Below are 26,671 nucleotides of genomic sequence, written 5' to 3'. Positions count from 1 at the left end.
AAAACATATTTGAGATGCAGAGCTAGTTAACATTCCATGCCTTGATGAAAAAAGAAAGTAAGAAAGAAAGAAAGAAAGAACAGAAGGATCACTGGATCACATTTATTAATGCTTCACACCACTCTGAATCATTGCAATGAAATACTCTTATAGGTTCATAGGTTTATACTAGGCTATCTGCCCTAAGGCATTTATAAGCCTAGCCCAAAGTTTTGTGGATTACTCCACCCCTTATGTTAAAAAATATTGTGCCCATTAGTTTGTTGTGCCTCTGTCAAGCAGTGACACAGAGATGATTCCCGGGGTAAACCTACGATCTCCCATCCACCGGTCAAGATTTCTCTTGAACAGAGCCAGTGGGGTGCTCTGCCTCACATGGACTGGGATTTTATTCCACAGCATAGGGAGTCTCTGGGTGACAAATCTATCCCTCCAGCATGTCCTATTTATATCCGTGCTAAGGTTTAAGTCGCTTGCTCTAGTGGATGTGGTAGATTTGGATTTTTTGAGGTGGAGCATGTCCATTAATTCCGGGTTGGACATGGCCTTGTATGTCAGGCACAGGTCACCTCTGAGCAGGCGGTATGCAACTGAATAGAGCTGGAGTTTCTTCAGTCTGGCAGCATATGACAGATTTTGGAGTCCCTTTATCCTTTTGGTGAGGAACTTTTGGGGTCTCTCCAATTGCTGCAGGTGTCGGGTGAGATACATCCCGAATGGGGCATTGTACTCGATCATTGGTCTGATAAGTGAAGAGTACAGGGGAAAAATGACCTCACTTGATCTGGATGTGAATCCCTTCATGATCAGGTGGGCAATGTAGAAGGTCTTTCTAACCACTTTAGCAATGTGAGTGTCAAAAGAAAGGCCACTGTCAACCTGGGTCCCCAGGTCCCTGATAACCTCTTCTGTGCTTAATGGATTGCCACCTATATGGTAGCTTGGGGTTACCTTGTTTTTCCCGAATGGTATGACTATACATTTTTTGGCATTTAACTTCAGGCCATGGCTCTGGCAACAGTTATCAGTTTCCGTGAGACCCCTCTGAAGGATATCTGTGTCCGATGTACTTTCCACTATGGCCCAGTTTGCAGTCATCTGCAAACTTTGTCAGCCATAGTCCTCCTATGTTTGCCTGTACTTCTGAGAAGTAGATGCCGAACAACAGGCGGCCAAGGACTGAGCCCTGTGGGACACCACTTGTGACCGGCTTGGAGTCTGACATGGCGCCAGCAACTCTAACCCTGTGGGTTCTGTCCTTTAGCCAGTTTGCAACCCATCTTGTGACATATGGGTTTACATTTAAGCTGGTAAGTTTCTCTATAATACCCGAGTGGGGTATTGTGTCGAAAGCTTTTGCAAGGTCAAGGTAGGCTGTATGGGCTGCCTTTCCCTCATCAATGGCCTTGGTGACTGTTTCGAAGAAGTCGACCAAGTTCAAAAGGCATGATATGCCCTTGACAAAGCCAAACTGGGTCGGGTCCAATGTCTGCAAGTCCCCTATGTCTTTGTTTATGAGTTCCATTATGATCCTCTCCATAGCTTTGCAGACCAGGCTTGTTAAGCTTATGGGGCGGTAATTTCCAGGGTCCATAGAGGTACCGCCTTTGTGGAGTGGGACCACAGTTGCCGTACGCCACTCCTTGGGCACGTAACCTGTGGTAAGGCTAAGATTAAACAGCTGCCTTATATGCGGGTTTAGTTCCTCGTTGAGTTCGTGTAGCACACAGCCGGGGACACCTTCCGGTCCCATTGATGCTGTGTTTTTAGCTTTAGAGAGAGCAGCTTTCACCTGCGCATTAGAGATGTCTGGGAGGCTACACTCTGCTGGGATAGTTATCTCTCCTTTTGGGGGGGAGAGGGGGGTGAAGTTTGCACTGAACCTGCCTGCCAGTATGTTGGCAATGTCTGTGGGTTCAATGATTTTTGTATCATTTTGGACTAATTCTGTGCATATCTGGGAGTTTCCACCCAGGTTTCTAACATAGCTGAAGAAGGCCTTATGATTGTCTTTTGAATCTATTGCAATTTTTCTCTCAAGTTTGGCCTTGGATGATTTTATGAGTGCTCGTATTTTTTTACTAATAATGATCAAGGGTGTCTTCTCTTTTATGGATTTTGCTCTATCATGTAACAGCTTTCTCCTCTTATTGTAAAGTTTGTTTATGGCTGGGGTCCACCAGACTGGACGTTTGCCCTTGGTGGAAAGAGTCTTGGTTTTATTAGGGATTGCCTGATCCATGCAGTCCTGGAGGTGTTCAGAAGGCATTTGTAAGGGCTTCCGCAGCTTGGGTTGTGGTTTCCACTGGCTCGGAGGCCTTGAAGGATACCACACCAGTCTTGAGTAGTGTGAAGTTTGCTTTAGAGAAGTTCTTCACTGTGGTCTTTTTTGTTTGGGGTGGGGGCGGGATGTGGATTTCCAGTGAGATAAGTTTGTGATCTGATCTCACCAATGAGGGATATATTTCCGGTGTGGAGCATTTTGTCCCCATGTTTGTGATGATGAGATCTAGTATATTTTCCCCTCTTGTGGGAACGGTGACTAGTTGTTCCATGGCATTTGAATTTATGAACTCCAGGAACCTTTGGGCTAGAAAGTTGGGGCTTGAGTAATGTTCCCAGTCTATATTCGGGTAGTTGAAGTCACCCAATATAATGGTGTTTGGAGATACATTTATACCCTCCAGTGTCTTCAGGAAGGCTGTGTGGGGTTCCTGAGTTTGAGAGGGTGGCCTGTAGCATGCTACAAATTGTAGAGCAGTCTTGCCTATGGTTAATTGCACCTGGATGGTTTCCGATGCTTCGTGCATTGCCACCAACCTGGAGGTGTGGGTATCCTTGATGAATATGGATACACCCCCTCCTTTTGTGGTGTGGTCCAGGTTTTGGGGCCGGAACGCATGATATGAGGTAAAACCTGATAGTGCCGGGGTGCTCTCAGGAGCCTTGAACCAGGTTTCAGTCACAGCACAGACATCGATGTTCTCCATACTGAGAAGGGCCTCGAGAGCATGCATTTTGAGATTTAGACTTCTGGCATTGAGCGGCATTACCCTTAGTTTCTTCCCATTTTTGTTTTCTAAGGTGGTAGGTTTAGAATTTGAGCCTTGCCTAAAAAAGGCACTATGGGGGTGGCAAGAGCCTTAGCCAATATCCGGAATCCCAGGGGTGACAGGTGCAAGCCGTCCCTTGCGAAGCAGCGTGGCTTGTCAAGCATGTCATCCCAGGCAGACAGACACTGGATCCCCTTTGAATGACATCAGAAATTAAGCCAATTGTTAAAGCTGATCATCTTGTCTCTATGTTGTGGCATCATTCTTGGAGAAGGAAGGATACTGCTCAGGGTCAGGGTCATACCTGCCTGGGTTACATAATCAGAGAGCTCCTCTATGTCTCTTTTCATGTAGTCCAGGGAGGTACATTTCAGGTCGTTCACACCAACATGGACAATGACTGTGTCATATTTGTACTTGCTGTGGAGTGACCCGAGTGCTTGTGTTATGTGGCAGATTCTAGTGCCCGATAGGCAGCTTACTGTGACCCTCTCCTTGTTCAGCCTAGTGAGTGGGATGTCAGTGTGTCTGACTATGGAGTCACCTATGACAAGTATGTTTGGTGTTGTATTTGGCCTTAAGGGCTGTGACTGCATTGCACACTGATTTTGTGGTTTATGTGTTGCCTGTAGTGTGTCATGAGGTGGCAGTTGCTTGGATGTCTGCTTTGGAGGCCTCTGCTGTTTAGGTAAATTTTTGCTCAGAGCCTCCAAGTATGACTTTGTGTGTTTATGTGTTTGATTCATTGTTGTGATAGCTTTATGTGAGACTGGTTTTGTGGTGTGTGTAGTTGCCTTCTCCTCCTGTCTGGTCTTGCCAGTCCTGAGTTGAGAGAGCTCAGCCTCCAGTTTGGCTAAATAGCTGCATCTCTCGCAAGTATTTGTGTTATGTGGGAGGAGGAGAGGGTTGTCAGTGTACATGAGGCAATTGTAACATTGCCTCAATATTCCCAAATTCACCAACTGGACAGGAGAGGACGCCAGCATCTGGCCCTTCGACATGCTAGAGAAATTTAGAAGTTAGGGGTGTAACTGAATGAGAGAGGACTTAGTAAGGAAGTGGGTACCCCTGGGGGGGTTTTGCTAGTGAGGGATTTTGTATAATACAGAAGTGCTAAACCTGAAAAGAAGATGCTCTTAAGACAAGTAAAAGCTTTTAGGAACAAGTGCTGCGCTTTTTAGTTAGGGGCTATACTGTTTAGATTACTAGTAGTGCAGTTCTAAGGGAAAAAATGAAGAACAGACTTTATGGAGCCAGAAAAAGTTTAACCTTGTTAAACCGGAGCTGCCCGATGCTGCTCTAGTGGCAACTCCGCGCTAAATTGCGCTAAAGCACTCTAAAGCGTGCTTGATAGCAGGGGCTGGAAAGAGCCAGGAATTGACCCAAAACAGCCAATAAAATACAGTTTCAAGTCAGTAACCACTCCCATGGGGGGCAGGGAAGCAGCTCAATGTTTATCACTGCCACTGATCAACAGAGAGACTTTCCTTTAGCCCAAGCAAAAATGGCCTCACAGAAACTTACAAAACAGTTCAAGAACAGCAAGCCTGTAACTTGAACTTTTTTAAATCTCAGAAAAGTGGGAAAAAAGCAAGATTTTTTTTTGTTTTTGTTTTTCAGAGATAGCAGAGGTTCACAAGTAATATCAAGTTATAACAGTGCAGTAAATGACCCCACACAAGAGTGCTAGGTCAAAGACAGAAAATATGCAAGTTTTGAGAAAAAATCTATTTTAAAATTAAGTGCAAACAGGAAATTCAGTATACAGCTTTTGGTTGTGCTCTAAATACAGCTACTAATGCAGAAATCAAGTTTAACAAGCCAGAAAATGCTCAAACTAGGCAGCTATGCAGAAAAACTTATCAAATAAACAGAGGAAAAATACTTAAAATCTCAAAAATGGCTCCTTTCTTATCTCAGCATTTTCTCCTCTTGGTGGGTGCTTCACCAACAGCAAACAAGCCTGAAAAGACGCCAAAACCACGAGGCAACTAGGTTTTAAGAGAGAAAGATGAAGGAGTTTTGGAAATGACCCCTTTTGGCCAATAAAACTACAGTTTCAAGTCAGTAACCACTCCCACGGGGGCAGGGAAGCAGCTCAATGTTTATCACTGCCACTGATCAACAGAGAGACTTTCCTTTAGCCCAAGCAAAAATGGCCTCACAGAAACTTAAAAAACAGTTTAAGAACAGCAAGCCTGTAACTTGAACTTTTTTAAATCTCAGAAAAGTGGGAAAAAACAAGATTTTTTTTGTTTTTATTTTTTCAGAGATAGCAGAGGTTCACAAGTAATATCAAGTTATAACAGTGCAGTAAATGACCCCACACAAGAGTGCTAGGTCAAAGACAGAAAATATGCAAGTTTTGAGAAAAAAACGATTTTAAAATTAAGTGCAAACAGGAAATTTAATATACAGCTTTCGGTTGTGCTCTAAATACAGCTACTAATGCAGAAGATGGGACATAATTAATATTGTCTATCTGTTTCCATATTCCAAAACTGTGAAATGACAGATGCCATTACCTTTTGCTATGGCTCTTTTTCAAGAGATTTTTTACTCTTAGGATATCTCTCTCTTCCAGTCCATTCAGCTGTGTATAAGTGTGTACTGGACATTTTATGACTGAATTTCCACTCACAAACAGATAGACAATATTAATTATGTCCCATCTTAAGAATATCGACTTTGATGCACTAATCACATTACTCTTGTTCTGTCTATCAGTTTGACAAATTCAAGGAACTTAACTGTCCTATATATTTCGTATATTCTTTAAACTGCAACAAATCTGTGTCCTTTTGACTCCACAGATATCTGACACTGAGTATATTAGTTTCTCCTACTTTAGGTTGCTACACAAAAAGCAAACCAAGAAAAAAAATTATACCAAAGCCTCATAATGAGACTAGAGAGTAGGAAAAAAATAAACTCTGTGATAATCTACAAGAAATTTAATAGTGAATTGAGTGCTTTTGTCCTTTTGTAACTAAGACTTCTTCAGAATAACAATCAGTGCCTGGCTGACTCGTCTTAAACTATTAAAAAAGTAACATGGTCACACTGTGAGCCAAACAAATTAGTTGATACAATGACATTTCATTCCAAGTACACTGGCCATAAAAACATTGTCATTCAAACCTGGAATTCTATCAGCCTTGTATGCTTATTGCCAATGTAATTATCTGCAGGCAAGCTAGTTGCTTCAGTCACCTCCCTGTCACCTCTGTGAACTTTTTGTAACACAAAACATGACATTTGGGGACCCCCAATGTACACGGATGCTCTCAGCATGAGTCACAAGAGAGGTTGGGAGGGTGGCCTAATGGTTAAGGTGTTTGCCTTGCACACACAAGGTACAGGGTTTGAATCTCACAGAATATAATTGGATAGGCTTAAAATGACTCGCAAGGGTAGTTAGCCTAGTACTAACCTATGAACCTATGAAGAGCACCAGGGTTCAGGGGTTTAACATGGCGATGATAAAAGAGATGGCAGTGGAGGAGGCTAAGTAAGATCATACTTATTCCTTGGGATTTTTGGTGTAACAGAGCTCCATTAGTGGCTATACTTAATTAATTAAAAACTTACATGCATAAGATGAACTTTGTTTAGAAAGTCACATAAGATGAAAGCAGACCCATAGACCCACATATGCTGAGGCACTTAAATGTAGCTTTCCTAAATCCCAAGATGACCTAGATGAAGTACATATAACGATTGTCCTCAGCAGTCCTGAATGCACTCTTTCAGAAAAACACCCACATCAGTGCATGCAGCCACATATCATGGTATTTCTACTTCTAAGCCCATAAGGCAAGCCACCACACAATCCAGCATTCTAGTCAGTGGAGACTCCATTGTGAGACACAATGATGCCTCTCTCACCAGGCTGAGTAAGGTGAAAGTCATGACCATTTACTTATCAGGGGCCAGGATCCACTACATTATAACACACTCAGGCCATTGGACCACAAGTACCAGTCCATGTGGGTGTAAATAACCTTAGATGTACTTCTCTAGACTATATTAAGAGAAATATCATGGAGTTCTCAGAATATGTGGCCTAGGCTGGTGTAAGCCTAGCATTGAGCATATGAACAGAACATGACTGACTTTAATAATTGACTTAGTTTCTGGTATCATTCTAAGGGGGGCGCAATATTTATCATCATGGAAGGAGATGGTCAACAGACCAAGCTACTTTTCCAGGGATGGTTTGCACCTTTTCCCTCTAGGCTTTTGAATATTAGCTAAAACATTGTCCTCTCTCATAGTGTCCTTTTAGGCAATACCAAATTGAAAATATTGCTGACATTGCAAACCAAAACCAAGAAATTATGAATATGTTACTGCTCAGTGACAGCTCAATGCTAAGAGTCTAAACAAGAAACTCAACTCCTACAAGCTGTCCTCACCCTAGAGAATGCTGACATATACATGGTCACTAACATGGTTTAAAACCATGTGTAGCACCCTGGCAGTGCAAGGCTTTAATGCCTTCCACACACTTAAAAGAGCTACTACATAGGCAGGAACTAAAGGTGGAGGGAGGTGTCTTGATTTACATCAAAAATAAATGTATTTAAAGCCTAGTCAAACAGGATGATGCACTTCAGCTTCTCCACACTCAAATCCCAATAGGCAAAATCCCATACCACTTCCTTGTGAGCTATAGGTCCTTCTCTATGACCCAGGAAACCCATAACACACATTTAAGCCTGCAGAAAACGCTCACCATCCAACCCAGCATCATATTCATAGAAGACTTTAATTACTACACTATTAACTGGGAATCACAGACAATGCAAAATGTACAGGGACAGCGATTCCTGAATTTTGTAAACACAAATTCCCTGGACCAGATTGCCAATCCACTGACTAGGGGATGCAAACATACTGGATCCAATCCTCACAAATACGGGAGAGTGCTGCACACCTCCTAGTGTAATGGCCTCCCTGGTAAGGTCAGACCACAAAACGGTCTCCTCTGAAGTAAAAATAAAACCTGAAATCCCAGCTAACCCTAGAATGTTCAGGAACTACTCTAAGGCTAACTTCCTACTATTAAGTGATACCCTAACAAAATTTCAAGCCCCCCAAAAGCCTGAGAACGCTGCTGTCTATGGGGAACTGTTCACAAAACAAACATGTTAATAGCTGTATAGAGGTAGTTGTACCCACCAGGAATAAGTACAGAATGAACTCAAAAAACAAGCCTTCTGGGTAGAATCACAACATCAATAGACTGTATAACAGAAGGAAGAAACCATGGCAAAAAGTAGGAGGTGTTGCACCTAGAAGGATAAAAGTGCTCTCAAGAAACTAAACAAACAACTCAGAAGATAACTAAAGTCTAATAAAACCAAATCTGAGTTAAGTTTTATCTCCCAGGCCAAGGACAACTACAAGGCATTCTTTGGCTATGTCCATAACCTCAAAGGCAATAGGCAACTGTGTGCTGAGCTCATTGTTAATGAACCACCTATACCAAGCTGGCAGATATAGCAAATCTACTGGCAGACAAATTCAGCTCTAACTCTCTCTCTCTCTCTCTCTCTCTCTCTCCCCTCAGCTTCCCTTTAGAAAATACCATTAAATATAACTCCCCCTTTTTTCACTAGGGAACAGGTCCTCAATGCTCTCTCTAAGGCCAGGAACACTGCATCAGTGGGCCTAGACAATATCTCAGGCTGCCTTCTAAATAGCATAAAACATGACCTATCAGGCCTTCTGGAATCACTGTTTAACTGTAGTCACCAAACAGGCTTGGTGCATCACAAATGGAGAACAGCAACCATCATCCCTCTGCACAAATGCAGGTCATCTACAGACCCTGGAAACTAGAGACCCATAAGTCTCACTAGTCTCATATGCAAAGCCATCAAAAGAATTATCATGGAAATGATCAGTAATGAAAAAGGAAACATCTGGGCACTACACCCAACCCAGTTTGGTTTTGTCAAGTCTGGTTGTGCCTACTCAACATGCTGGACTTTGTGAAGATCACCAAAGCAATGGACAAGGGCAGAACAGTTCACACTGCTTACCTTAACCTGACCACAGCATTTGACACAATAACCCACTCAGGCATTGCTGAAAAACTGAGGAGGTTTGGTATAAACCCTTATGTCACTCAGTGGATAGCCAGCTGCCTCACAGACAGGACCCAGGAAGTTAAAATTGGGGAGTCCAACTCTACAAAGAGGCCAGTCACAAGCAGAGTCCCTCAGGGATTGGTCCGGGGGCCACTCCTTTTTGGCATCTACTTATATAAAGTCAAGGTCAATTTCAACAGCCTCTGGGCCTCTAGCTGATGAATTTTTGCAGATGTTTACAAGTTAGGAAGAGTCATAGGATCCCCCACTGACACTAATGTTTTCCAGTAAGGGCTGACACAGAAAAATAACTTGTGTCAGAGTCATCGATTAAAAGTAAATGCCAAAAACTGAATAAATGCATAATACTATCCTTTCAGAAGTTATCCGGTCCTGGTAGCTGTCATATTGACAACACACATATAAGAGTCCAATGAGTAGTCAGGGACTAGGGTACACACACAGACAGTAATCTAGCCTTTGACCATTGCATGTCTACAGCAGTGGGGAAATCATTCTATGTTATGCAACTTATAAACAAAGCTATGGTATCTAGGTCCAAGGAGGTCATTCTTCAACTGTATTTGGCATTCATCAGACCTATCATTGAGTACAGTGCCACTTTTGGTATGTACCTAACCAGGCATATCCAGTAACTGAAATGTCTGCAGAGGTTCCTTAATAAAAGAATACAGGGTATAAGTAACATGTCCTATGTATACCACTTCAAAGCTCTCTTCCTATACTCTATCTCCCACAGGCTATTGAGGGGAGATCTATGCCTGGCATACAGGGCATTGTTGGACCTCACCATGGTGGACTGAATGCATATTCACAAAACAAACAGCAAGTGAATTAAAGAATATTTACATGTGGGTCTTGTGGGTCTGATTTTGTAGTATACATGGCTGCTTGCACAAACTGTGAGTCATTTTACATCAGTAAAACAGGCAATTAATACACTGGATTTATGAACATGTTCATGCTATTGAAGAAAAATGATTGGTAACAGCTTTATAGAGGCAAAGCCTGCAGTGCATATATTGTATTAAATAGTTATTTTATGTATTGGACCATATGCTAAATAACACCAAAAGTGGGGATAGAGAGGGGGTTGTTAGAGTACTGTGAGTTCAAATTAGCTCCAGATGTATGCAAACCTCCAGGCTTAACTACAAGAGTAAACTTTAAATACTTTTTAAAAGGAGATCATTATAGTTAAAGAACGAGCTGTGTGCATAGATGATTTGTATTTGTGTGTTGCATATTTATATTCTGAGGTATATTTATTTAAAATAGGAGAGTTGTTCCATGTGTCAGTTTTTTAATGGATTTTTTTATATTGTCATAGCAGTAGTTATAAAAGGGCATTTTTGTGTTTTTTTAATCAGCTGATGATTTTTTTATGGATGTTGACATGTAATCACTTACTGATTAAAGAGAACAGTTCATTTAAAAAAAATATTCTCAATATTGATCTTTTCTACAGGTTGCCCAAAGTGTAACTAGCCTGTCTTATTCTCTCTCTCTTTTTTTTTTTTTTTTTTTGAGTTTTTTGATATACAGCCTTTGGGGAAGCCTTTATCTGTTGTCTTTATTTTATACACTCTAGCAAACTACATCTGTGTAACTTTCTGCATATTTTTCCTAAAAGAAGTAACACCCAAAAACACTCAAACTGTATCATTACATAACCTTGACAACTTATTAAACAATAGATCTGAAGTAGTTAACTTCATTTGATCAGCAACTTGTGGGTATCAGATCCGACCTCGGATCCGAGCCGGCAGCTTTCCAAGCTAAAAGATCCAAGCTGTCTGCTCCTCCCCTTTACCCATAATACCCTGCTACCTCCCTCCAGTCCCCAGATCTCGTTTACTGCAGCTTCTGACAGCTTAAGTGACGAGCTCTTGGCATTGGTGAGCGTATCTAAAACTATTTTAAAACTCTTTTCTTAAAGTTTTTTTCATGTGTGTGAGTCTAGTAGGCCCTTAGTTTTCTGTATCTGTAATTTTCGGACTTTTTTTGTGGTAAATTGTGTAGAGTTTTTAGTTTTTTCCCTCCCCTTTCTTGTGTGTGTGGGTGCGTTTCAACGTGCGATGGCTGAGGGGCCTAAGGCCATTTTTTCTAAATGCACTGAGTGTGGTCATAAGCTATCCCCAGCGGATGGCCACACTCAGTGCGTTCTCTGCCTGGGGGTGGCCCACTTGTCTTCGGGCTGCCAAGTGTGCACAGCCTTTAACCCCCGGGCTGTGAGGGATAGGAGGAATAAGTTAATCCTGGCGGGACTCTTGCCTGTGGATTCTTCTTCCTCCTCTCCCTCAGCGGCACCAGCCACAGCTGTGGCTGTCCAACCTTCAGCTCCCCCTCCCCTGGCAGGGACTCAACCTCGCTCTGTGTCCCAGGGAGAGGGGGACTCTTCTAGCAAAGAGAAAAGGCATAGGGAGAAAGACCGGCATAAGAGCCACAAGTGTCTCACCCCTCTGCACCACCTGCTAAATTAGTTAGCTCAGGTATTCTGTCACTGTGAATGATGTATTTCCCAGGGGCACTGCTCTGCCCACTGAGTTTCTTTCACAAGTGGCAAGAACCTCAGCCTGGGCTTTCCTTGGCCTCTTTTTTATCCATCACTAATTATTTTATACAGCAAACTTTCACTAATTAACACAAAAATTTGATCATTACCTTAAAACAAAATGCAGATTATCAGAAGAAAACGCTTGCCTACTTAAAGTAATAGCACAACACCTCAAGATAGCTGTTATACATGCTGTTTATACCACTTTGTACACATATTTACAATAATATGAGTCAGATATTCTCTTCTAGCTGGTAAAGGCCACCATGCTATGCTCCAGTGATTCCCAAGCTTGAATCCTTCAGTTTCACTACCAGTGGATGACTAATTAATCCTCAGTAGGCCCTCCATATTGTGGTGGGTTGAACAATACCATTGCAGTTATTTACTTCTGGATGATTGTAGCCCCTTCACAACAACCAAATCTCTAGCCTTCTGTGTGTTTCTTACTAGAGTCTCAAGCCAATTCAGTGGGCTACTGTCATTATGTGTGATGTAGTTCTGCTTCTTGCATCCAGTATGATTTACACTTGTTCCCTTAGGTTTCAGGACTGACAATGTTGAGTTACTGCACTCATTTTTTGGCCTTCCCCTGTGTCCATATCAAGTCACCTCTTTCTACTTCCTGTATAGCATGCTTTGTTGGGCTTAAAACTAACTTCTTCCCTGAAATACTCTAACCATGGTTCTGAAGCAGATCTTTTTTCACCAGACAGTTCTGCAAATGCTTCATTGTTTCCTAACAGAAGCTATTATACTTCACATTTATGTGGTTTAGGTAAGGTGCCACAGAGCCTTAGCTAGGGTGGGGTAAACAAATAGCTGCCCTAGGTATAAGGTGTTCAAGGTGTTAGGAGGTACAATTGGCAGATGCCAGTGATATGATACTGGAGAACTGCCATTCAAAAAGGAATTCCAGTACTGTGTGTGCTCACAACTAAAGTGTTAAAACAATTTTGTAGTAAGCAGTTTGCTCAGAGTAGAGATTGTTTTTTCTTTTTTTTGGTCCTCAGCTTTGAGTGGACTTTTTTTTGTTTTACTCCTAAACTTAGACTAGAATGTGCGCAGCAGAGCTATAGCCTAGCTATAGTTCTGATTATCATTTATCTGAACTGCAGACATAGCAGTATGTTTACTTTCTTCATTATAGTCACATCTCTGTCACTGAGCCAAATACAGAGGCTTGTGATTCCTTCCATGATCTCAAAATGTTGCTGTGCTATGTTAGTTCTGGCTTTGTTCTGTTTCCTTCTTATTTAGTAGTTTATCTCATTCACTTTTCTCATCATATCAAATGGATCCTGCCCTCCTTTCCCAGTGATGACCTGGTGCACCAGAGGGTGTGGCATAGGCTGTTGCCATGATATCCTACCCCTGGGGTCTGATATAGTGGCTATTGCCATAATATCCTTCTCCTGGAGTGTAATATTGTGGCTACTGCCATGAAATCAGACCCCAGGGGCAGGGACATGGGTGGATCCTTCTAAGCCACTGAGGTAGCCCTTGCTGAGGTTTGTCAAGAAGTGGGCATGCCACTATATGAGGGAGCACTGGTGGGCCCTCTATGGTGATGTTAGGTTCTCATCACCACCAGGGGGTGTTGTTAAGCCACACTCACAAAATGGTTGTAATGCCTTGCAGAATGATGGCTCCATGAATTCCTCTTGCCTCACAGAGAATAAATGGGCTTGGAACAACTCTCACCCCATGAGAAACAAAGGGGCTAATTGATTGTAGGTACCTGATGCCCACCTGGCAGCAAAGTGAGAAAAAATACATTTAAAAATAAAAAAAGTCAAAAATGTGTCTTCTGCTGAGAGAAGCAAAACTAATACTTGGTATACAGCTTTAAATTTTTTGGTACTTGTGTTTCTATTATACACTCACTATTGTGTACTCAGATTACCTCTAACTTGACACAACAGGAATTCCTTGCTTTCCTCAAGTTGAGGTTTTCGCACATTTTGCTAAAATAAATATCCTTTCTGCAGCAAAGGTTCCTACTTCAACTTTAGTGTTTACAGGTTTACAAAATAGCTATTTCATCAAAAAATATTTATTTATTTATTTTACAGTTTGTTTACCGGGATAGTCCATTGGGTCAAGAAGAGCTCATTTTCAATGCAGTCCCGGGGAGAAAAACTCCATAAACAACCATATAATATGAAGACAATGCATTTACATTTATGTAATACTATTGAAGAACGATGGCATTACACAACATGACAAAAAATCCATGCTTGCAGTGAAAATACAGTCAAAAAAGTAAAAGGTAAAATTACACACACACACACACACACACACACACACACACACACACACACACACACACACACACACACACACACACACACACATAAATAAGTCAGTTAAAATAGTAAACATCCATTGGTCAAAAATGTGACCACAGATATCTTCTATGGAGAAGGCTGTGTACATACATGTTGCATTTTATGCCAAGAATCACGTCTGTCTTTTGAACATTTGTTTATGTGCAGAGTTTCTGATTAATCTTTACTAGCATTACTGCATGTTTATCTAAAGCGCTTTGCTTACAGTTTTTTCCTCACTCACACTATCTACTTTCTTTTTATCTAATTTCACTGCATTGAGATGTTTGGGAAGAAAAACTGTTGCCTGTGAAATCTTTTTGTCTTCCCCGTTAAAATTGTTTTTTTTACAACACTTACTGAAGTATCATTTTGGTTCTTACTTCCACACTTTAAAACACACATTTCTTGCTGCCCCCCCCCCCCCCACATAACAGTTTCAGTTTTAATGCAGGTATACGAATAGGTAACCTTTAATCCCACAGATGCTGCTGTGCATAGATAATACATATACTGTCTAAATTTCTGTATCCATTGTCAACCTGTTGAATGCCTTACTTTATCTTAGGTAGTTTCCAGATATTTATTTCTTTGTACTACATTTCTAGCATTCATTTCAGCTAGAACTCTCAGGTTTTCTCCAGTGCATAATGTGGGTAATAAAGGAATACTTCATATTTTGAATTTCTTAGTTTTCTGTTCTTTCATCCTTTAATTCTGATTCTAACTTCCTGTTCTGGGGAACATGTTAGGTGGACTGCACAAACTATGTGTGTTTTCTGTGCTTTGCTGAAAACATGTAAGCCTAATTAGAACTGTGTTGGGTCTCTTACTGCAAGCTTATTTACTCTGTACATCAAGTCACTAGTAGGAGTAAGAAGGGAAATATCTTATTCAACACCTTTGCATAAAGTGTCACCTCCCGCTGTGCCTTTTGAACATTTAAGGGGCTAATGTGAAAGTTCTGGAGTCTTTTCAAGGTCAACTTGTTGTGAGCCAGAATGTACTACTTCCTGCTCGACACAAGCATGGGGTTTACAGTGTTTAACTATTCTCCTCGAAAAGCCAACTGATGTCAGTATTCTTTAATGTCAACTTTATTTAAATTTTGTGTTATTTTCCTCATAAACCTGATGCATAGAACTCTCTTCCATTTACTTTACATCTCCTATATATTGGTTTAATAGGGGTCTTATTACAGATTTAGTTTAAGCTTATTCTGTCTCTCAGCATATAATGCTCTCTCATTTCCTTTACCTTTATGAAACTCGCATTCTATTGCAGAGGACAAGACACTCCGGTCTTATTTTCTTTCTGTTATCTTGGTTGTTCTTCCTTTGTATCAGTATGGTTGAGCACTACCTATGCACTGTCTCTTCCCTCTATAGGTTGCTTTCCCTCTAAAAAAGTTGCCTTAAAATATATTTTGTTATCAGTATGACTTTTTCATTACTTATAAATACCTGTTGCCCAGATTCTTCCATTGTTTGATTTTTCTGTTGTGTATTGGAAGAGATGGGTTCAGAACTATAACCAGGCACTGGTGAAATCTGTTTTACTGTGATATTTGTTCCCCTCGATAGCCATCTTCTGCTTAGAATTCTCCATTTCTTGGCCTTTCTGATTTAGCCTGGCAGAAAGTTTAGAATTCAACTCAAGTAGTATATCCTCCATACTGCCTAACTTTACTTTCTTTAAATATACCTTCCCAGTGACTGATTCATTTTCTTCAGTTCTGCTAATCATTTCAAACCCACTTCTTTATAACATTTTCAGTCTAAATAATATTTCTGCTCTCTTCTTTAAACATTTTTAGACAGAAATAACATTTCTACTCTATTGCTTTGCAATATTTTCAAGCTGCAATTTTCTTACTTTTGTAACATAACTAAACAATGATTTGCCTTCTGATACTTCCAGTCTGTAATATCTTGTTGTGTAAAACATTTGCTACTACTGCTTCTGTTCTTAGAAGTTGATGCATTACAACATTCTACAATATTTTAATGTGCAAGATTCTCCCTTCCTACAACTTCAATTCTTGCAAGCTGCCCTTTTATAAGAGTACATAGGCATGTCTATTTAAATGGCATATGTTCTTTAGTGCCCCCAATCCAGTCTTCATACCTTTAAGGCTTTCCAACTGCATAACTAGACATTTGAAGGATATATGCATATCATAAGAATGACAGGAATCATAACAAAGATAGAAAATTCAAGGCTACTGACTTTTGTAACCATCACACCTTGCTAATTCATTTCCTAGATTGTACCTCTCCTTTCAGTGATTGCTAGGCCAGGCAAGTTGTGTATTTACAATTTCCCACCCAATTATTACTGTCTTATTTGAAGGAAGATAGAGTATAATATTGCTTTATCTGTAAGGGAAGTCTATTCCAGAGGTGGGGAAGATGCTAACAATGAATCTATCTCTTCATCTTGACCGAGCTATGGAGGTAGGGTTTGATCCCTTGTTTTTGTATTTGTGGGACTGTTTGATTTGTGAAGGGACAAGGGATCCTGGAGTACTGGGTCCCTGACTGATCAGAAGGCAAGACATAGGCCTCTCCGGGAGCCAATAAGATGCAGAAAAATATGTGATATTATATTCAATGTCACTGAACTGATGTTAATTATTGCATAATTTCTTGTCTTGAGGTGTTTTCTTGGCTTCTGGCTTTTAGTTTTTATTTTGCAAGAACTGAGACATTGCTGCCTGTCCCATTAGATCTGCAACAATGTGTGGACTCTGTGCCACAGAGAAATTAAGCATGGATTGTAACCCTGCTAACCAGGGTTCTGCTAGCAGTCTGGTCACTGGAGGAGCCAGTGACAGAGGATAAGAATAACATGGCATATACTTGCTTGCCTTCTCAGAAAGCCGGAGAATAGGAACATCCTGGGTGCATAACCAACATTATGATTCCTGGTAGAGAGCAACAATCACCAATACAGGCAATAACCATGGGAGTAGTACATCAGAGATATTAAGAAACATGCCAAAAGGGGGACAGGGCATGACTTTTCATAGACTGTCCATGGTATGTCTCCATCTGATTGCATAGTCCAGCACTCTGTGGAAGGTAGAGCTTAATCCAGCAATTTCCTATCCAGCAGCCCTCACCAGAGACAGCAACTATTATGCAAGGTATCCCTCCTTCAGCACCATACAGCCTTATTGACCCAGCTGACTGACCTACCAATCAGAAGGAAGTCTGAAAGCCTAAGTCATTAGGTAGAGCAACCGGGGATCAGTAGACAAATAAGGAGTACTTATAGCAGATGTCTCACTGTAACAGGAAGTCCTGCTACTCAACCACTTTCCCTGTGGGAAAAAAGGGCCTGAATAATGAAAGGATGCTTACACTGGAAATTATTACCTGCATTTTGAATCTGTAAGCCATGTTTCAGGAATAGTACAAATATCAGTATACGCTAAGCAGAGGAAAGCTTTTAAATCACTTTTTTTTATTATTAAGAATTTTGTCATTTAGCAAAACCATATTTGCCTCCAATTTTCTGGGTTTTTTTTTCATATTTTAACTTGGAATTTGAAGGGATCTGAAAAAGACAATGTGATGACAGAAATGTTCCTATTCAGTTCTTATACTTCCTGGAGAGGGAAAGAGAGGCAGAGAGTCTGTGTGTGTGTGTGTGTGTGTGTGTGTGTGTGTGTGTGTGTGTGTGTGTGTGTGTGTGTGTGTGTGTGTGTGTGTGTGTATTTGTGAAAGAGGGGGAGAAGTAATCTTATCAAGGGTGAAGCAATCTGGCTGTGTGTATATCTTGCTTTAGGTTGACAGGCACTGAATTCATTGTATATGATATTATCTCATTAACTAATGACTGAATGTCAAAATGCTGTATGGATATATGTTTGATGCCACATGACATGGTGAGAGGATTTCATTAAGCTTATGTGTTTTTCCATGAGTGTTAGTGTATTGTATAATCTCACATTGTCCTGTTGCATATCTAAATGAGAGGGCCTTCTTAGACTGTTCACTCCAATGATCATGTTTTAATTGCTCTTAATCCTTTGTAATGCAGCTGAGATGTCCCTAATTGCCACTAGCAGGCTTGACACTGTCACAAGGTCCTTAAAAGTCTGCTGAGGTATGTGGTTATTTAGCACAGCGCATGACTGCCGTTTTTGCCTTCTAAAATTAGCTAGAGCTGTTTAATTTACACTTGCAGTAGATATGAAAATATCATGCTATCAATATAAGTGAGAAATGTTGTGGTTCATTTGTCTTGCAAATGTTTCAGACTACAGGGGATATTGTGTAGCAGAATAACTTCTACTGTTTCATTCAGTGTCATTACTGGCTTATTTGAGTGAGTATGGAATACTCACAGCATATTAAATGACTTTCTATATGTTATGCAGGTGGCCTCTGCTGACAGACCACTGGGGAAACCACCTGCAAGGCTGGCAAAACTGAAACCAAAAGAGGAACAATCTAATATCACACTGCAAGATATTGAAAATAAAATAAAAGCAGCAGAGGAAAGAAGAAAGGTACTGTGATTATGAGGTTGCTTTTCAGTATATCATAACTTGGCTGATGATGTGATAATATTTTATTTATATTCCATTCCAGCATTTGTATTGTAAGTCTTAGTACAAAAAGGCTAATTAGAAATAAATTTATATATATATATATATATATATATATATATATATATATATATATATATGGTTCCCATTCAGAAGCCTGAAACATCATAAGCCTGAAAATCAAAATCCTGAAACCAAAAGCCTGAAAATTCTGAATTCTGAAAACTCAAAATCCTGAAAGCCCAAAATCCTGAAACTCAAAATCCTGAAAACACAAATAATGCTAATATGTCACTATAAAGACATTAATATCTACCAACTGACCCTGACCCTAACCCTAACTCTAAGGTCCATCACTATCGCACACTCACCTAACCTGCGCCCTAACCCTAACTCACTTAAACCGCCACTAACCCCAATATTTGTCACTATTGCATACATGCCTAACCTGCGCCCTAACCCTAACTCACTTAAACCGCCCCTAACCCTAACATAAAACCAACCGCACACTTACCTGACCCCAACGCATGACCTAACACCACAGGGCTAACAATAGCAAAGCCACAATGACATCAGTATGTCAGTTTTGTGTTTTCAGGATTTTGAGTTTCAGGATTTTGGGCTTTCAGGATTTTGGGCTTTCAGGATTTTGAGTTTTCAGGATTCTGAATTTTCAGGCTTTTGGTTTCAGGATTTTGATTTTCAGGCTTATGATGTTTCAGGCTTCTGAATGGGAACTATATATATATATATATATATATATATATACCATTTAAATTGTAAAGGACCAACTTAGATAACTAGCCATGATCTGCATTTATTTTTTAATAGTTATCATAATTCTTCTGTGTATTTTCTTATATTTACTGCTGTGTTTTAGAATTAATAAGACAGCAGCAGATATTTTATAGTCCAAAGTTCTGTAGTTAATTTAACTGTTGGTTGTTTTGCTATGGTTTGAAGAAGGTCAGCCAAATCTACCCTAAATCTGTTCAAATAAACAAAATTTCAGAGCATACCTCTCAACCTCTTAGGGCAAGAAATCTAGACAAAGCCATAGATAGCTCAGGGACAAAGGCCCAAAAATAGGGACAGTTTTTAAATATTGCTCTTACAAACTTGGAAAGTTAATAGAATAACAGGTTTTGCTTTTGCATGAATTTTCTGAAGGGTATGAAGTCTGAAACTCAAATGTTTGTCATTATTTTTTGACTTCAGTGTTTAATTATTTGACAATAATTTGACAGAAAAACACAATTTTATGATTAATGTACTAAAATATGAGGCAAAAATCTGGAATTCTGCAAAAATCTGTAGAGCTGAGAGATATGTTTCAGAGTAAGACATGAAAGCACTTGTTGCAAAGCAAATAGCCTTTTCTGTATTTTCTTGAAGTCTTCCTTAACCTAAATCATACAGCCTTTTATGTTAGTCATTCCTATAAGAGTCTGCCTGAAATCAGTTTATTTCTAACTACTCCCATCCCACACCACTAACAATGGATATCACTTAGCATGTAGTATAGAAGAAAATAACTTATTTAAAAATATTTACTAAGAAATTGTATTTTAAATGGTGCATAAAAATAATTATAGACATGACAGTGAACATCAAGAGGTAATAACTATCTGTACATACTTCAAGAGGTCTAATTTCCTGGAAATGTTACCAGGTAGTAATGTTACCAGGTAGTAAATATTATCAGGTAATACTCTACAGTGCATGCATTTTCTTAATTGTGTATATTTTTTTAAGGTTGAGAAGAAATAAAGAAAGGAAACAGTGATTTTTTTATGTTGCAAAAGTTGGTTCTTCCTTTTGTTGCATTTTTTTCCACAAATCAGACTTCTGCTCTGGCCAGTTTTTCATTATTATGTCTTGTAGTATTCTCATCTCCATAGCATTCTGACTACACTTATGAAAGTTTCTAAGCTTTTTTCTTTGTCAGTGATTTTATAATTATATAGCTTGCTTGCATTTCCTTCCCAAGCAAATCATTCTGTTCCTCTGGGAGATGCAAGTTGTAGCATACCTGCTATATGCATTTCTTTGCCAGTTTTATACTTAACAATCACTGCCATACTTCTGTAGTCTCAAACACATTTGTTATTATTAGAGTTCCCATCCTCTGAGCTTAAGCACTGTACAATATTTTATAGTGCGTTTCTACCAGCACAGCTTTGTCATGTGTAATGACTCTTAATCCATTTAGTTTTATATTTCTTACATTAATTGATGCTCTGTTTTTTAAAGGGCAGGAGGTTAAAAAACTGTAGTTCAATGGTTTATAAGGTGTTGAAACATTTTTATTATAAAAGTTTTGAGAAAAAATATATATATTAGGAATATGTAATTATTGTTTTTGTCAGCTGACTTTCAAATTTGATGTCATGTGATGCTTTTTATACACTGTAGAAGTATTGATTCTTCAGTGTCTCATTTATTCTGGTAAAGTCTTTTATTATGGATGAAAGCGCTAGCACTGAATACGTTTTACTTTTTATCCCTTCTTGGTGTTTTTCTACATTGATTTTTTTGCTGTTTTTTTTTCTTTTTTTGGCATTTCTTACATCCTGTTGATTCATAGCATATGTTATAGTTCAGACATTAGACTGATTTGTTGCATATCTCTAATTATTGTGAAATTAGACTGCCCATGGCATTTCTTTGATATCAGCTACTGCCATGAAATGTCAATACAACTACCTATAAAATACAGTGAGAAAACAAAGAACAACACTGTGTGTGTATCTTGTTGCTTAACAATCTTAATGAAACCCATTAAATTAGTGTGTACAAAGTCAGTTGTATGATGGAGATGGACACAGGCCTGCCTAGAACCCAGATGACCAGGCTTTAATTTGTGGACTAAGCAATTTAGGAGCTAATGAGGTGTGGAGGAGGGGTGCAGAGGCTATGGTCACTTCTCTCACTATCTCTCTCTCTCTCTCTTGGGGAGAAATGACAGATGTTCTGAGGAGGCATGTAGCTACAATGCTGCTAGTATATACACTTGGGCATGGCAAAGTGTACACCCAGATAGAAGTGGAGGCAAGACTGCAGAGGAGGAAATTTGTGTCTTCAAAGGCAGGGAGAGTCTTATAGTGTCCAAATTAATGCCCATGGCAGGTGGGTCTCTAAAACAGCTACATTACCATTGGAGTTGGGATATTCACCTCTCAGAGTCTACCTGTCCATAAAATGAGTGTGGAACCAGAATGGGGGGGGGGGGTGATACAATCTATGAACACTATTACAGTCTCTCCCTAGGAAATGCAACATTCACACCTGGTGGCTGCAGATAAAAAACAAAAAAAACCCAAAAAAAACAAAAAAATAGCCAAGGCCAGCAGGTACAAGCAAGAATTTAATGTTACAGTAAGTGCTTTTGTGGGTCCCAATACACCCACTTCTTCAGACTGTTCAACAAAACTAATACAACATATTTAAGTTAAATTAAGCACATGACGGTCAGATGTTTAAAAAGGTCCAATAGGACTGAGGAAACAAACAACATATAATTAAAAAACAGCTTATAAAGCAATTATTTAAATAAGAAAATATTTAAATGCATATAATATTTAAAATCTAAGATCACAAAAGAAACTTATGCCCCTAAACAACATTAATTCATACTAAATGCACATTCTAAAAGTAAGAATTCTATCTCATCAAATTTCTTAGTTTTAGAATGCAGGCTATTGAGCATGCATCATTTAACCCTGGGTATTTGAAGACATCTAGTTTGAGCTTCAAGTATAATTCATGTTGCCATAGCCGGCCTTAGGCATAGGCCAACTAGGTGGCCACCTAGGGCGCCGCTGTAACAGGGGCACTTTTCCAGTATTTATTTGGTGTAAACAGACCAGGATGGGGGCACGGGGTGGTGTGGTGGGGGGTGCTGTGGAGTCCTTTTACCTAGGGCACCAGCTGACCTAAGGCTGCTCCTGCATGTTGCTCTAGCCATAAAGAAAATGGTCCTCCTCTAATATGAGAACAGATCTGGTCAATAAATCTGAAGGAGAATGAATGGCCAGGATTATTAAGTACATGTTTAGCTAAGGCATTCTCAGATTTGCTATTCCTTATAGCATATTGGTGTTCATATATGCGTTCCTTATTTTTCCTATCTGTCTTACCTATATAGAAGCATAAGCAGGAATTACACTTAGCTAAATACACACACCCCTTAGAGTTGCAGTTATACCTCCCCTTGCAAGCAACACTTATATTATTAACTTGGCACAAAAACCCAAGTATCTATGAATCTGCAAAAATTGCAGGATTCACATTTAAACATACCCTTAGTACTTGGGGTTTGTGACATGTAGTTTCCTAGGAGGTATTTCAAATTACTGCCCCTCTTAAATACAATATCGGGAGTAAGGGGTAATCTCTTCCTCACATTCTCATCTGCTATAACAAAATTCCAATTACTTCCAGAATGTTCTTAATATAATATGCATCATTGCTAAAAGCGGTGATGAATGAGAGGGAAAAATCAGGGCTATGGTTAACTTAGTTCGTCCTATCCTCTATTAACCCACTCAAACAGGGGCTATTTCTAGAATTGTTCAAATATAAGCCCTTATACATCTCAGAGCCATTTAAAATAGCTCTAAAGTGTCCAGAGATCCTTTTAGAGGTAACCTCATGAATCAATTTATTCAGAAAATAATCTGGGTAACCTCGGTTCATGAATAGGGTACGTACAAAAATTACATTCCTCCTTAAAATCAACCAAGTTTGAAACCATTCTAGCTACCCTGACAAGCTGGCCTTTCACCACAGATTTTTTCTGATGCATGGGATGTGAGCTGGTAAAATGGAGGAAAGAATTGGAGTACGTGTCCTTTCTGTGTATGGTGGCCACACACTTCTGTCTAACTCTATCCTTCTGCAAGTATACATCAAAATGCACAATTTTGTCCATATGAAAATTACTAGTAAACCTTAAGAAATCAGTTGTATTATTAATGTATACCAGGAATTTGTTAAATATGTCATAACCTTCCTCAAAAATTAGGACTATATCATCCAGATATCAGGTGTAGTAAACTAAGTAGCTTGAATATAACCTATGCTCCAAAACAAATTTCCTCTCCCAAAAACACATGACCAGATTTACAAAGCTAGCCCCACATGGTGATCCCATGGCCACCCCTTTCTTTTGAATATAAAAGGAATCATCGAACATGAAAAAGTTATTCTTAAGTATAATGTCCAAGTATTCCTGGACCAGTCGGAATTCATCATGCTCTATCCCTTTACCCAGTAAAACCTCAGTTACCCACTCTATACCAAGTTCCTGTGGTATTACGGTATAAAGGTCTTTAACATCTATTGTATCAAAGTTATACGTCTCATTACACTCCAAACTATTAATATTTTCCAGAAAGGTCCAGGAATCTTTACAAATTTGGGTTTCCGTAATTATGTGGTGGCTGCAGATGAATGAATGGGCCAATTGAATGACTAGAGAGGGGGGCTGATGGTTCAGCACTCTTTCAAATTTTTAGGACTGGATTATAAATTGCCCTTTTCTAATCCAGTGGTTAGTGCTATTGTTTTTCAAATGTGTTAGCAAATTCCAACTAAGACTGTATTTTGCAGGATTTTAAACAATTCAGCTGGAATTCCATCACTTCCTGCAACCTTGCTATTAGTAAAGTTTTGGAGACTAATTAACTCCAGTCACCAGGATATATGGTTCTACATCAGAAAACATGCAATTGTATGCATCAGTAATGTTAGTGTCCTTCTCGTACAGATCTTCAGTATATTCCTGCTTATTATATCTTCTGTTTCTTCGTATTTTATCGTGGTCATTTTAGCAGCAAGTTTTCCTTAATATCACCAGCCTTCTTGAATAGAACTTTTCATTTCTTATTTTATTATCCCCATCAAGTTCTTTGTAACACTAATTTAAATATGCCTCCTTATCTCTTCTTGCTATACTCAGAAACTCTTCATTCAGTTTGACATATTTTCCTCATCCATTTTTTTTCAGCCACCTCTAACGACTCTACAGACAGCCATTTTCCCTTCTTAAGGTTCTCTGTGCAGTGCACATGCAATATGACAGTCTGTCCTCAGCAAGTCCTACTCTCACCTTGGTGATTGCAGGTGAACAACTGGGCCAATAATTTGATCTGACAGGAAAGCTAATGATTGTTGAAGGATAACAGAAAGTCATACAAAATAGTTTGTGTCGTCTCTAACGTACATCTGTAAGTAAAGGAAGAGGTACTACCACTGAAAACTACCCTCACACTGTAAAGCAACAACATACTAAAGAAAGAAAATCTTATGCTGTGTTTGACAGGTAAGGTGCAATCACTAACCACTTACACAACATAACATTTTGTTTATTATTTTTTAATTCTATTTATGCACATCAGTTTTCACAACATATTTGTGTGCTGAGTACACACTACTGTATATTAGTACTATAATAACCTTTCCATACAGCCTTTGATGCTCTTATTATAATAAGTAGAAAATAAATTATTAAACAAACCAAACAATTCATAAGTAACTACATATAGCATATACAAGGTATGTCAATTAACATAATCAGCCTCTGCAATATAACAGCAAAGAGTACTAACTGACAGAATTTGCAGAAAATATTCGTATTATTACAGATTGTTTTCTTTAAGTGTGCCCAGTAATAATACAAATGTATGCCAATATTTGTAAGTGACTGATGTTCCCTTCACTCATATGGTAAAGTGATTGATTTTCTTTTCTTATACAATAGCGGTTATCTTTATCGTTTTAGAAAATGGATTTTGTAGTTAAAAATACCTAAGAGACACAACAAGTGTTAGCAACACAAAATGTCTAATTGTTTTAAAATTATCAGGCGTCGTTACCCGAGCAAATGATTGAAATGCGTACCAAAATGCTTTCAGTAATTTGCAGTCATAAACCGTATGTTGCCAATCTTCCTTAATGTCCTTATTATTCCTGCAACAAGATGTTATATGATTTACTTATTTTTCCCACTCCCATAAGAGGTATAAAAGGTTCAGTTTAAATAGTTACAAGTATAAATTCTCCACAATAAAGATGTTACTGTAATACTGGATGATAACAGTAGAGTAACCTTCTATATATCAGAGATGTTTTTTATAACTGGTTTGCTGTAAAATATGAATTTAGTATATAGTTTTTTATATTCTAATATACACACATACATATGTATATATATATATATATATATATATATATATATATATATATATATATATATATATATATATACAGAGAGAGAGAGGTCCCCCAACATTTTGTCAAAGGCAGTATCTACAACAAATGCAGGGGGTGTGGTTTAATGTCGATGGTACCAATAGCTGAACAGTGGCAGTGTTGATGGTATGTAATGTTGAGATAGGTAAGTAGGGTTGGAGGGGTGAAAGTGCTTGCGCATGTGTACGTGAGTTAGGGTTAGTGTCAGGATGAGTGAAGGATATATGCTGTATGTTTGTTGCAAGTTTGTGTATTTAAGGGTTAGGATCAGGGTTAGGTTATGGGATAGATATAGAGTTGTTTGTGTATGTGTGTTCGTAAATGTTTGCGTGTCTGAGTGTCTTATGTAATGGCAGTATTACAGGAAAATTTTTATGAAAGTAAGGTGCAGGACTAAGCGTAGCACCTATTACTAAGGTGGCACAAGGGAGCAGATCCCCCACATCCCTGGAAATTAAACATACTAACTCCAGGTTTGAACTCACTCAAAAAAGGGGAAAAACCCTAGAATTATGCAATGGTCAGTATAACGAAATTTGACTGTTACATAATTCGACAAACTTTACCAGTGACAGAAAAGACACCACTGTTTCACCACATGACAAAATGCAATCAGCAATAACTCATGTAGCACATATATATATATATATATATATATATATATATATATATATCTATATATATATATAGATAGATAGATAGGTAGATATAGATATGTATATATATGGTTCCCCTTCACAGGATCGAATGAATGGAAGCTCGAAATGCATAAGCTCGGGACCAGAATCTCGAACTTCCAT

The 26,671-nt window shown here is 39.0% G+C and overlaps 1 protein-coding gene across 1 annotated transcript in view; it reads left to right on the top strand.

Annotated features, from left to right (window-relative positions):
* Window positions 1–26,671, top strand: part of STMND1 (stathmin domain containing 1) — a 209,482-nt gene that overhangs the window by 169,759 nt on the left and 13,052 nt on the right. The window contains exon 4 of the mRNA XM_044065199.1: window positions 18,447–18,578. Coding sequence (XP_043921134.1) covers window positions 18,447–18,578 — 132 coding nt within the window. The remainder of the gene's footprint in view (window positions 1–18,446; window positions 18,579–26,671) is intronic.

The sequence above is a fragment of the Protopterus annectens genome, chromosome 3.part0, assembly GCF_019279795.1.
Source record: "Protopterus annectens isolate FY-2018-M chromosome 3.part0, PAN1.0, whole genome shotgun sequence".
NCBI classification, from domain to species: Eukaryota; Metazoa; Chordata; order Ceratodontiformes; family Protopteridae; genus Protopterus; species Protopterus annectens.
Note: the sequence above shows the minus strand (reverse complement) of the source record. Positions and strands in the feature narration are given on the sequence as shown.